The sequence below is a fragment of the Dermacentor albipictus genome, chromosome 4, assembly GCF_038994185.2.
Source record: "Dermacentor albipictus isolate Rhodes 1998 colony chromosome 4, USDA_Dalb.pri_finalv2, whole genome shotgun sequence".
NCBI lineage: Eukaryota > Metazoa > Arthropoda > Arachnida > Ixodida > Ixodidae > Dermacentor > Dermacentor albipictus.
The window spans coordinates 165,837,204-165,850,381 of NC_091824.1; the positions used below are offsets into that span (position 1 = coordinate 165,837,204).

General features: G+C 48.3%; 1 protein-coding gene across 1 annotated transcript in view; it reads left to right on the forward strand.

Moving 5' to 3' along the window:
• The first annotated feature begins 1,592 nt into the window (after positions 1-1,592).
• The window catches only part of LOC135899945 (kinesin-like protein KIF20B), a 31,969-nt gene continuing 20,383 nt past the window's right edge, over positions 1,593-13,178 (forward strand). Inside the window, exons 1-3 of the mRNA XM_065429321.2 lie at positions 1,593-1,759; positions 2,573-2,709; positions 9,326-9,477. Coding sequence (XP_065285393.1) covers positions 2,592-2,709; positions 9,326-9,477 — 270 coding nt within the window. The 5' untranslated portion in view covers positions 1,593-1,759; positions 2,573-2,591. The remainder of the gene's footprint in view (positions 1,760-2,572; positions 2,710-9,325; positions 9,478-13,178) is intronic.

The following is a 13,178-nucleotide window of genomic DNA, read 5'->3' on the forward strand; positions in this document are numbered from 1 at the left end:
GATGTGGTATCCATACGGCTAACGCTTTATGTGTGTGCACACGTGCAGCACTCTAGCCAGGAGCAGAAGTCGGGGAACCGCCCCGCAGCGGAGAACAAGAAATGAGGGCATTTGCACACCTGTGGCCAAAACAGGGCTATTCGAAGCATCTGTCTATGTCGGCGTTCACTGTATTAAATGGCAACGATAGATAAGCAATATGCTTCTATGGCAACAGAAATTAATTTTCAGCGAGATATTCTCGAACAAACGCAATAATGAAGCGTTCGAGAAAAAATAGGAGCCATTCCAGTCTGTAAAAGTGAATTACCAGCGATGCTGTGTATAGCACACGACAAAGAGGTGACACATAATATGGAACAAAGGTACGAACACAATTATTGTCTTGTTCAGTGGTCATCGTGACGAAAGGTACGCACAGACATTTGTTTTTAAACATTCGCGTTCATTCGTGTTACACATTCGTTATACACATTGGTTATACACATTCGTGCATTCATTTCGCGGTACATTGAGGCGAAGAATTTGAGACCGAAATCACCGCACTGACTGACAGCGGGCCAGGGCCGTGAGCGCCTTCGCAGAGGGAGGAGGGGTAGTATGGGAACGCTGGCACGATGGGTGGCAACGGAGCCGGCCGTGGAAGACGATGACGGCGGCGAACGCGCGAGCAGTGGCACGAGCGCGTTCCCGCGGTTACGCCGAGGGGCGTCTGCGGCCCAGCTGTGGACGAAGACGGCAAACGCGCGAGCAGTGGCGCGAGCCATTGCTGACGATAATAATTTTGCTCGCACATATGAAAAAATACGAGGTGAACGGCGAAAGCCTGCTCTTCCTCCTCTTATCATTCGCCTCTTCTCTTTCTTTCTTTCTTTTAGTCATCAGTACTCACTACTAAGCATCTTTAGTCATTTGTAATCAATTGTGGTCGTTACAATTCGTGGTTAGATATATTGGTCATTTCATAGTCATTACTAGTCATTACAAGTCATTTGCGATTTGAGTCATTACTACTTATTACTAGACATTTCTAGTCATTTCTAATCAATTACGGTTATTACAAGACGTCGTTAGACATACTGGTCATTTCGGAGTAATTAGTAGTCATTACAAGTCATTAGTCATTATTAACCTCTACCAATCCCTATTATAACGTTATCATACACTAACTGTCACAATCAATCATTTTTCATTCTTTAATCTGTCTTCATATGGCGTGATCACACCGCGGCGGACACTCCGGCGATCAGGTCTGCCGACACAAACTTCACCATGAGCCTAGAAAGGCTTTCGTCTTAAAATTTCACGGAACCCTAGCCATAAACAGCTTCGCTTCAAAATGTCGCCGCTGAAGCCTCAGCGCAAACCACCGGGAGCAGCATGCGACCAAGATATGTGCTGCCTCTTGCGGCGGCGCCCTGAGTAGCCGAGCCGCCCGCGCTTGTCGGGACACCGGGAGCACCTTTTCTTGTTACACTGCGTCATTTGACCAGCCCTTGGGACCAATCATCATTCAGAGATGGCGGAAAGAAATCTGACCAATCAGCCGCAATCCTGCGGCTCAGGTGGCGCTGTGGCGCAACGAGACGCACGAGAATAAAACCGTTGGAACGTTGCTGTGATAGCGCACTGTTCTTACTGCGTTGGCATTTTGTAGGTCTTCTGCGATTGCGTTTCGCATTTGTGAGGCGCAAGTGAGGCGTTACTTCTACAGGCTGTCCGCTACACTGGAGCAGCTGCCAACACACTTCGAATCGAAGTAAGTGGTTTTGATTTAATACTACCTTCGTTGCGCTTCGGTCCTTACTGATCCTTTGTCCTTGGCCGGCTACCGTGAACACCCACAGCGGATGCCATGCGCTGTGGGCAACGCTTTAAGCGAAGCTTTTTGCGGTGTTTGCCAGCAGCGCAGCTCTTGTTCAACGACCTTTTTTAAGCTCTTGAGTACGCGTCGAAGTCGGTCGAATTTTCACCGAGAAACGCGTCGCTCTACATGACCTTGTGGCGCACCAACACCACAGACGCACCCGGCGGAAATCAGTCTGTCACACACTCTACCCACTGAACTGAGCTTGTCCTACGCGAAGTGTTTCTTGAACTACTTGGTTCCGGCCAGTAAACGACACGACCAGGTTCAACTGCTGCCATAATATGCGTCTCGGCAGCGTCCAGCTTCGCGCTTGCGAGGAAATTGTACACTCGCGTTCTAAGCCATTCCTTGCTGCTTATGAACGCCGGTACACTTGGCATTTACAAGCCAGCATGAACAGTAAGCCTCGCTTCCTACTCCGCTCGACGCTTCTCACGAGATTCCGTCTCAACACTCTGTACATGCCTCGGCCCCATTTTGTTTGCGTATAAGCTCGCGTCTGAGCTTAGTATGTCATGGCACTGGTTTTCCCACTCCTGTGTTTTCGCTGAGACCACTCCATCCTGCAAGAAGACAAAGCCTCGCTTTATATACACTGATAAATATGATAAATATGGTGTTTCTCGTCCCGTATGCATGGAATGCCAAGTCGAAAGGCGCCATGACCAGAACCTAATGCTGTCACTTCAAATGCTATCGCAGCTCGCGCGGGCTCACAGCCATGGAAAGGCCAGCAAGACCATACACAGGTTCGGAGGAATCATCTCAGTCGGAAAACGAGGAGCTTCTGCCACCACTTGAGGCAGTACGTCGACAACTGGACACCGACCTTGCTCCAAGTGAGCCCTCGTTTTTTTTATCAGTGGAGTTCGAATTGCGAACATTTCCAATGGATAACGAGTGCTCGAGAGAAACGATCTTGAAACCTAGAATCGAATAACGAATATTTTCACATTTCACACAATTTCGGATAAAGTGCTTTCGTGCGGGGTTTGTTTAAAAAATGTATTTGCATGTTCGATGCACGTAATGCACATCGCAACTAGGTCAGAAATGCGAGAACTTTTCCTTTCTGCACAAAAAGCCCGCAGATATTGGAGCAGGCGAACAAAGTCGCGCGGTAGTGTTTCGGTCTTATACATATTTCGCAACCGCGATATTCCCGACTATAGCGGTAGCAAGTGTTGCATCTCGGTTCTGTGTATGAGCACGTGCTATGCAATGCAGCATCCACAATTGTTTGGACGCTCGTACCATTCCTAAACGTAACGCGGTCACCACATGGCTTCGGGCACGACTATATTCGCGGACAACTTTCTGTGGCAATGAACGGAAAGCTACGTGCGCGTGGCTGCTCCACATGTGTTACGGCGCCAAGTAGTCCGCCAGCGTTTGCAAGTGCTTTAGGTTGCTCGGAACGTCCGCTGAATGGACGCAGCTTCACGTGCGACCGTTTCGCGTTTGCCCAGACGCGGAAGGAAACAGCCGCAAAATAAGTGAACTTTCACATTCAGTGGCATGTTTTATCTTGTTTAACTGTTGCTAATAAGGTGCTTATGTTTTCTCTTCCCCAGCTTAAGCTAACGTGGATGAAAACACGGTACTCTTTCCAGAAGAGCTCTCACTCTTGCGCGCTTTGCCTCCGTAGCTTTCCCTTCATTGCCCCAGAAAGTTGTCCGCGAGTATAGGCCGTTTTATTCTTTTAAATTTCATGACAAGCATGCGGCGACACGTACGAAGGCAAGGTCAACAGACATGGCTGTTAAATTTATTCAGTGAATAAATGTTGATTATGTCTCTATCCTGTTTTCTTTTTGTTAACTTAATTTGCATCTTAATCCCATCTTATTTAACGCGCAATCCGCTTTCCTCACGGCGGGACGGCGCATGCGTCCTGCCCTAGCGGTTTAGTCGCGAAACGTTTTTGAAGTGTCACGGGCGCGGCCGCACTGCCAGTCATCGGGGAAAAGTCCCCCGAAAATGAAAATCAATAAAGACAGGCTCTCAGACGCTAGCTGCTGCCCACACTCGTGCCGTGTACCGCGTTGAAACTCCACTGGTGGCTCGACGTCGGTGCGGTGCCGAGTACGTGCGTTTATAGGTAGCATATGAGACTAGAACTCCATTTCAACATATAGTGGCCAGGGCTTCCTCCGGACTGCACCTTGAGTCACTTGCCGCGTTTCATTGATGGCTAGTAAATGTAACAGAAAACCCCTGGGGTTACTGTTGGGCGACACTTAAAAACGTCGCGTTGCAGACACATGCTTCTTGCAGCATCGGCACTCGATCGCTTGTTAGTGGTGGCAGCGCGTGCCTGACTTCACGTACTCGTTTAAGCCGCGGTAACACTAGCTCGACATGAGACCGGCAACACGCTCACGCTTGCGATTAGCCGACTCTCATACCAGGCCAACAACGATGCAACCGACGAACGCGAGTTATTGTACTGAGATAGGATTTCTTGCCGACCGCACCGATAAAATCGCCGTGCTGACGACCACGCGATCGGCCGTCAAACCAACAGCGCGATAGCCGCACCGCCTTGTATACATCATCAATCACGCTCAATGAGGCAAAACGTAGCTAAGTTTAAATGCATATGCTTAGACCATCTCAAGTCGTATTCATTAAGTTTGAACGAATATTGATCCTGTTCAGCGAAGGACGCCTGGCGCCGTCGAGTTCGTGCACCCGCTAACGGTGGACCTGAACTAAAAAAAATAAGCAGGTAGGACGAAGGAATCGGCTTTTCTTCAGTTATGGCCTCTGCGATTTTAGATCAACTGCTATCTCGGAATGTTTTCATCGCGAAAGATGAATCTACTACTCTTCACTTCGCACGGCGAGAACAGAATAAACGGCAAGCGGCGACACAGCGCTGTGCAGACATCCGTACGTCACCATTCCCGTAAGCTGCCGGTCGCGTTCGCTTAGTAGGTGGGTGGGCCTGTACGTGTTATGCTGACACATTTCTTAATACCAGAGCTGCGCTCTTTACCTCTGCGTCAAACGGGGACAATAGACGCACAGTGCGTTCGGTACAGCAGCATGAACAACCGCCTCGCTGATATGTTTGCAACAACGGTGTCGGTGATGTCATCCATGATAGCATGTGTAAAAGCGACTGAACGAGGACGTAGAAAGAAACGGGTACACAGACAGCGCTAACTCTCGGCTATAGATTTTATTTTCGCACTTATCGATAAATCGGAACGAGAGGAAACAAACGAGACAGTAGAAAAAGAACTGTGGTGCATGTCGATGAACCGCACATGTTTCCAAGGCACGATCAAAACATGCACTGCAATAGTGCAACGATAAATTGAGCAATGGTATCTGTTATTCAGATAGCGAGACTGATGGCTTGCTCACGCACTTTTCCTCTAATTTTGAAATTACATAGGCCTCCACAAGCGTGCTCACCCAGTATAGTCGTTGAATGCTACATGGCTTCCAGAAACTACATGCTGCCCTGGAGAAACCATTAATTATTCGCGATCCACTAAACGCACAATCGACGCACGCTCCACATTGGCGCAGGTACACAACCAGCGAAACCATCGGCGCCCTCCCAAAACCTTTCTAGCTGCATGCGGCAGAGAGCAGCACAGGAAATTGAATGCGGCGTAATACGATGTCCACCGGGTCACCATGGCCCATGCCTTCTCCGTCCTGTAACGTAGGAGACGTTCGTATTATTCGGCAGCCACGCATCAGTGTGGGGGCGGCTCTCTTCCGTTAGGGTACAGTGCACTGTATAGTTAGGATTCCCGAGCGCTCCTCAACGTCCTGCGGCTCCTGGCGGGCACGATACGAATCACGCGTTTGGGTGAGGCGCGTTAGCGCTCTCATTGGCCCGTTGCGCGCGCGTTCAACATCGGCATGCTTGCGTTGCTCCTCTTCAGGGTCCACAGCTGTCTTAGACGCGGCGCCATGCTGCCATTACGTATCGCACTCCGAGACGGAGCGTCGGGCTAGCCATTTAATGTTAAACATTGACAAATAGCGAGTGCACAGAGTGCTATGTACAGTACGCTGTGAAAGGTATAAGCCAAGATTCGATGCTTACTACTGCAAAACTTGCAGCAGGCGAATACAACATGGGCAGTGTTCCCTTCAAGCAGGCAACACGTTTGCTGTTTACCATACTGACCAAGAAGTTCGTATATATAGTTGAGAAAGAATGAGTTGAGCAGAATCAACCTAGATTTTTGGGTGTACTTCTCTCCCTTGGCTCTAACTTTCTCACTCACTTCCTATCATATTGTTTTGATCAACTTGAACCCTTTCTTTCTAATTTCTAAAGAGCATACTTTTAGATGTATTTTAGCACCATTAGTGTCGGCGTGATTAACCCTGCCATTCCTTTATATGGCCTCCATATGCCAACTTAAAATTGGTGCACACAAATACAAAGATGTTGGTCAATCCATCCTCAGCTATGGTTGATACTTTAAAACTTTCACTTTCAAAGCGAGGTTAATGCACCATGACGATCTAGGAAACCAGTGTTAAATTTTGTACTTCGAGCATATTTAGACACCTGCCATACCGTTGGCGTCATTTTATGCATTTACTTTTTTACCTTGACGGTATCCAGTTTCTCTGTACAAGATAGCTTGTTGCAAACACTATGCGCTCCTAAAATAAAAAATAATTGCACATATGCTCTGCATTTAATGCAGTTAACGAATCAAATGCTGGATACACAGCACAGAAACGTTTTGCCTTCTAAGCATAAGCGGACTTGCGCAAACCAGTATGGCATTGTAATTACGCAGCTTTGGAGGTTCTTGTTGCTGGCTTAACATAACTTACCTGTTGCAGCACTTTCAGCGGCATTGGTATTTTTCAGCTCGCAGTGGCATCTTTACAAAGAATTTGCCTAATTTGTTCCGCAACTTGGTGCACGTGCACCAAAGATCGTTCGATTTGGCACTGTTCACATTACAGCGTCAGCTGTCCACATTTCACCCAAATATAGTGTGTGGTTGTCACCAGTCTGACATGCCATCTTAAGGTCGAGGTATCCAGTGCAAACATAAATGCTTGCTACGGGAGGACCCAGACAAGAATGGAGAAATGCGCCATTGTCACGCGTACGTCAGCGCCTGGTACGTTCGCTTGGGCAGACATACGAACGCAAGGTGCGATGCCAAGACAACATTCATTACATGAGTAGTTTATATTGCACACACGTTAAGAACACTACTGATTGCATACGACATGCATCCTCCCTAACTAGGTTTTGTGTTCACACCCTCCGCGTTAACAAACGTCTGAGGGGGCGATAGTTACGCTGGCGTCGGAGCGCTTACAATACACGTTATGTCTGTCGTGGATGTCGTCGCCACCCGTTCTGTGGTGCGTCATCGCAACCTGGTGATGATCAGATGTCGTTGGTGTCCCTCGCCACCAGTGCCCCGGCTGACGTGACGAAGGCACACTCGCTCGGGAGCTGTCGCGCTCCAGCTGAGCTGGACTCGTGCCGGCTGGCGCTGTTATACGCACCCACCCAGCACAGGTGGTCCGTAAACTGGACAGTGGCTGGCTGCAGCCAGCCTTCGCGCGTCCACGTTCACTGGCGTGAATGCTGACACGTCTCGGCGGGGATATCCGGGCCAGATGTAGTTCCGGAGCCGGCGATCAGCTAGGGCCCGGCCACCACGTCCTTCCATGCGCACGCCCCTTCTCCAAGACGGCGTCTCCGCGCGCTCTCTTCACTTCATCCTCTTTCCAATGTCTTCTTGTCTCTTCGTATGTCTTTCTTTCTGCCAGGCACTCCTGCCAGGCATGTTTGACATTGCGCCATTACTCGAGCACCCCAACATGGCAATCTATACAAGGTATAAAATTGGTGTAACAGTAAAGCAGTGGTTTTAGCCACTGCTTTACTGTGTTATAGCCACTGCTTTACCAATGTCCCCCAACCTCTAACGTTCCTCTATAGAGGAACGTTAGAGGTTGGGGGACATTGGTGGAAAGGCTGCTTAAGAGCTCCATTGTATATGCTTACTTGATGGTTTAATAATTTGCTTGGAGCTCCTTGGAGTGTTTCCCTTTCTTTCACTTCGGGCTTTTTTCGTTGCGTATATAACATGCCTTAATCTGTTTTCGTTATGCATTTGCCGATTCTATACTGAGCCCAGCATACATAACGTGTAGGCTCTTCTATTTGGTTGTGTTCTCTACACTAGTTGAGGCAATGTAGCACACATGTCATCATTTTCACGATGCAGCGAGCGTGGCCTGCACCGTGCTCTTCAATTTTACTTCAGGCCAGTACGTCACCGGTTCACTGGCTACTTCGAAAGCGCAGGTGACATGCGAGCTCCTAATAGTATACAACATGGTGCACCACTAGATGATCCATAGTGTGCGGACGTGAAAATTTTCTGCTTTAGCCAGGTCAATTCCAGTGGCTGTCATAAGGAAACGGAGTACAAGTTTGATGTCTGTATTGTTGTCGGTATACAGTGATAAATGCTTCTAATGTGCTAAACGGCTTTTAATTGGGCAGCTTCCTCTTAAGATGCATTTTATGATGAAAAGACAGCCCCCACAGCCATTATTCCGTTGACATTTGTACAACTACCCGCAATTACTTCAATAAAGAAGGGCAATACATTCCTTATTGCCTGCAGAAGACAAAAGCTCCTTTGGCGCTGCACTTCTAAATTTGCGAAAGGGTTACAAGGCATGCCGGGGTTGCTCTGCACTTGCGCGATGTGAACTTTGAAGAGTGCAGCACCGCGTACGGCACTCTTCAAAAAAACTTAGGGGACGCTTAAGCTTAGCCTTTAAGCGTGGAACGCGATAGCATTCAAAGATCCCTGGCTGCTTCTCGCGTTTCTTGACAACTGGAGCGTATGTAACCATAATGTTTACCGGGAAACGCTTGCCGCGAACGCTATGCACGATGGTGAGCTTTGTGGTGGAACCACTGCTTCTTGCGTGGGCAGCGATGCGGCGGAGGCGAGCGCCAGCGGGAGTTATCGCAAGGAACCGGGCGCGCCGCGGTCTTCAAGACACCCATCGCGCAGGCGCGCGCGATATGGCGGACGCCGCGGCCGGTTTGTGTATGTGAATGAGTTTCTTTGTTCTTGCGTAGCATAATTATGCTTCTCTTTTGTATAGCCAAATTACAATCCAGGAGCTATCATGTCTGTAGGTTGTGCAAGTCATAATTTACGATTTTGCTGCGTATTCTAGCTCGAGAAATTAGTTCAGCCAATTCATTGCGTCGTATGGAAGGCCTAGGTATACGTGGTTCGCAAATATTTTTGCCGAAACGACATTCGACACCGACACCAAAATTTCTGCGACACGGGCTGCGAAATCGCAGATCTTCATAGTTAGGAATGGGCATTGCTTTCTCGGCAAACGAAATGTTGTACTAAGTTGTGTGCTCCGAGTTGGTGCGCGCAATGAGAACAGCGCTTTTATTTGCAGGCTCAGCGCTGAAGGTGTACCTGCGTATTCGACCGAGAGTTGGGGGCAGGGCGTTCACAAATCCTGCGTTCCATGCATGTGATGAAACAACTGTAGCGTCCACCACCGCCACTCTGGAACATCAACATCAAAAACGTTTTAGTTTCACGAAGGTGAGTTTTACAGCCAGTGTCTGCAGCGTACAGTATCTGTTTTGAAGTGTACAACTGGGCGAATTGGTATATATTTATCATAAAAGCAGCTCAACACAGAAGTGCACAGGACAGGCGCTAACTTCAGCGCCGATACTGCGTACTTTTGTCTAGCGTTGCCGTTATTTTTTTTCATTGCTTTTACTATGATTGTCTGTTTGCGTGGGACAAAACATGTACAGTCAACAGTGTTTGCGGGATGCGCGCGGCAAAGCGACCCTCCTCCCCCTATAGCGGTGAACCCCTGGTGTCGAGACCGACGCCTGCACGCATGCGCATCCTTCCGAGACTGCAAGCGTGCATGCTTCCGCGCTTCCTCTTTGCGCGCCGGCGATATCCGAATGTAGCCGCGATAGGTAGCCCTCTTGCGATATGCGCCGTGGCGGCTTCGACGGGCGAAACTTCGTTTATACAACGGAAATCAATTGTCCATTTTCGTCTTGCCGGTCTTCTATAGAGCGCGTCTTCTGCCACGCTATTCTGCGATAGAACGCACAGTTCTTAAAAAGAAACAACGAAGATTGGCCACGAGAAGGTCCGGCCCCAGAAAAGACTTGTTGCGTTTGCCACCGGGCCGGCCCCATGCGTCAGCGCCCGTGACTCGACAAAAAGCGGCCGCAAGTTCACGCTTCTAAACACGTTTCCCACAGCTTCGCCCGTCGAAGCCGCCACAAGATGGATGGATGCATGGATGTTATGAGCGTCCCCTTTGGAACGGGGTGGTGGGTTGCGCCACCAAGCCCTTGCTATTATACTGCTTAATGTCCTACCTAAGTTAAACAATAAAAAACACTATGAACTCCCACACCCAAATTTTCTGATCCCCTATTGCTAAATGTCCTTTTTGGTACGTCTCCGTCTTTTGTCGTTTCCCTACTTTCCTTCCACCAATCCTCCGATCGCCTCTTACTAATGTCTATTGCGGACCTGTTTGCTTTACCACTGCTCCCGCTGAACCCAAGGGCTTCAAGGAAGCCAGTGGTGCCTAAATCGACCACTGGGTAGACGTCTTCACATTCTAGTAAAATATGCTCCGTCGTTTCCCTAGCTTTACCGCAGCAAGCACATGCATGCTTCTTCTTCCTTCTTATATATCGCTTTATAAGCGCGTGTTCTAAGGCATCCCGATCTCGCTTCGAAAAGTAATGAGCTTCCCTTTGAGTTATCATAAATGGTTTCTTTCCTGATTTCGTTTTTTCCTCTTAAGTAGTTAATCATGGCAGGTTTCTTTTCCATTGCCGCCACCCATGAGATTAATTCAGCCTCTCCAACTTTCCGCTTGACCTTTTTTGTTGCTGTGTTGCCCACCCCACAGGCCGCATACTTGCTGGTAAGCTTCCTAGTTCTTTTCCTCCACTGTGAATCAATGTTTTGCCTGTACAGATACCAGAACACTCGCCCAGCCCATTCACTTTCGTCCATATTCCTCAGCCGTTCTTCATACTCAATTTTACTGGCAGCTTCCCTCACTTCAAAACTAGTCCAGCCCATATCAACCTGCACAGCTTCATTTGTAGTATTCCCGTGAGCTCCCAATTCGAGGCCACCCATTGACCTTTGGTTCCCGTCAAGTCCTGACTTTACCCCTGATTTAAAGCAAACAACCGCATTTCCAAAAGCAGGTCCTGGAACAATTACACCTCACTCTAACGACAGTTTACACCCCTTTGGCGTGCCCCTTCTGCCACACAACAATAATCGTCATCTGCGTTGATGCGTTTCCTTGCTGTAACGCTGCGAGCCTGCAACTTTCCAGTAACGAACGGCACGCGCGTTATCAGCATGGAACAGCTTCCACCGTTTGGAGTGTCCCTTCTGATAACGCGCGTGCCGTTCGTTACTGGAAAGTTGCGGGCTCGCAGCGTTACAGCAAGGAAACGCATCAACGCAGATGACGATTATCGTTGTGGCAGAAGGGGCACGCCAAAGGGTGTAAACTGTTCTTAGAGTGCTCTCCCCATGCCTCGGAGGACCTCGTACCTATTGTATCCCCATAGCGCTCTGTGCTTCATTATGGCTGCATTTCTCTTCCCCTTCACTGCTATTGCTTTTTCCTGTATTTCCATATATCTATTGGTTTCGTTTATCCATATACCAAAGTATTTATGGTCTCTTGCCCGAGGTATTTCCTGACTCCGTACCTCCACTGTCTGTCCACTGTTTTCATTGAAGACCATAACACCTGCTTTTCTAACACAAAATTTAAAACCTAAATTGTTGCCTTCCTGTCCACAAATATTAGCCAGACGTTGCAAATTGCTTTGCTTGTTGGCTAGCAACACAATGTCATCCGCGTAAAATAAACCTGGGAGCTGCTGCTCTACTACTGTACCCGCCTGCTTTTATGAGAGATTAAACCAGATATTACTTACTTTTAGCGCCCTCTCCATCCTCACCATGTACATCATAAACAGCAGCGGGGATAAAGGGCACCCCTGTCTCAATCCCTTGTTGATATGAACTTTCTCCTCGTTCTCACCCCTTTCCATTCAACGCAAACGGTATTTTTCTAGGTAAATCTCTCTCAAAAGCTGTAGACAATCGTCACCTAAGCCTTCCCCTTTCAGAATATCCCACAAAATGTTGCGGTTTACGTTGTCATAGGCTCCTGTAATGTCTAAAAAGGCCACATATAACGGTCTGCCTTTTACTTTTGATATTTCCATACACTGAGTAAGAACAAATAAGTTATGATCTAAACGCCTACCTATTCTGAAGCCATTCTGAAGTTCTCCCGAAATGCCATTATCTTTGCCCGAGCTTGACGCTTTAATTTGATTGCCTACATTGCTAGCCTGTATATTACCGATGTAATGGTCAACGGTCTATACGGGTGAATTCTTTCTTTCTCCCCCTTGCCTTTATAAATAAATTCATTCTACTTTGTCGCCAACTGTCTGGTATTCGTCTATCTTTTAAAATTTTTTCCACTGCTTTCACTAGAGCTTCCTTACTTTTTGGTCCTAGTTCATTCATCAGCCTAACGGGAACCTCGTCTAGCCCTGTGGCTGTGCGCTTAGAAATTTTCTCTTCCACTTTCTTCCACTTGAAATTTGTCAGCACGAGCTCCTTTTCCACTTAGGTCTCTTTCATGCTCTTCTTTTCTTTCAATACAACCTCGTCATTGCCTTGAAAAGATTCGGCTATTATTTTCCGGATGTAATTTATTGCCGCTTCTTCTTTCGGTCCGTTTTCATCTTCGTCTAGGATATGTTGTTGTATTGTTGTTGACTTCCTGCCTAATTTTATGTGGTTCCAAAATATTCTAGGTGTGGCCTTTTTCTCACCTGTTTCTGACAGCGCATATCGCAAGAGCGCTACCTCGCGGCTACATTCGGATATCGCCGACGCGCAAGGAGGACGCGCGGAAACATGCACGCTTGCAATCTGAAAGGGACGCGCATGCGTGAAGGCGTCGGTCTCGGCACCAGGGGTCACCGCTAGAAGGGGGAGGAGCACCCGCCGTGGTTGCTCAGCGGCCATGAGGTTGAGCTGCTGAGCACGAGGTCGCGGGATCGAATCCCGGCCACGGCGGCCGCATGCGGGGGCGTAATGCGAAAACACCAGTGTGCTTAGATTTAGGTGCACGTTAAAGAACCCCAGTTGGTCGAAATTTCCGGAGTCCTCCACTACGGCTTGCCTCATAATCAGAAAGTGGTTTT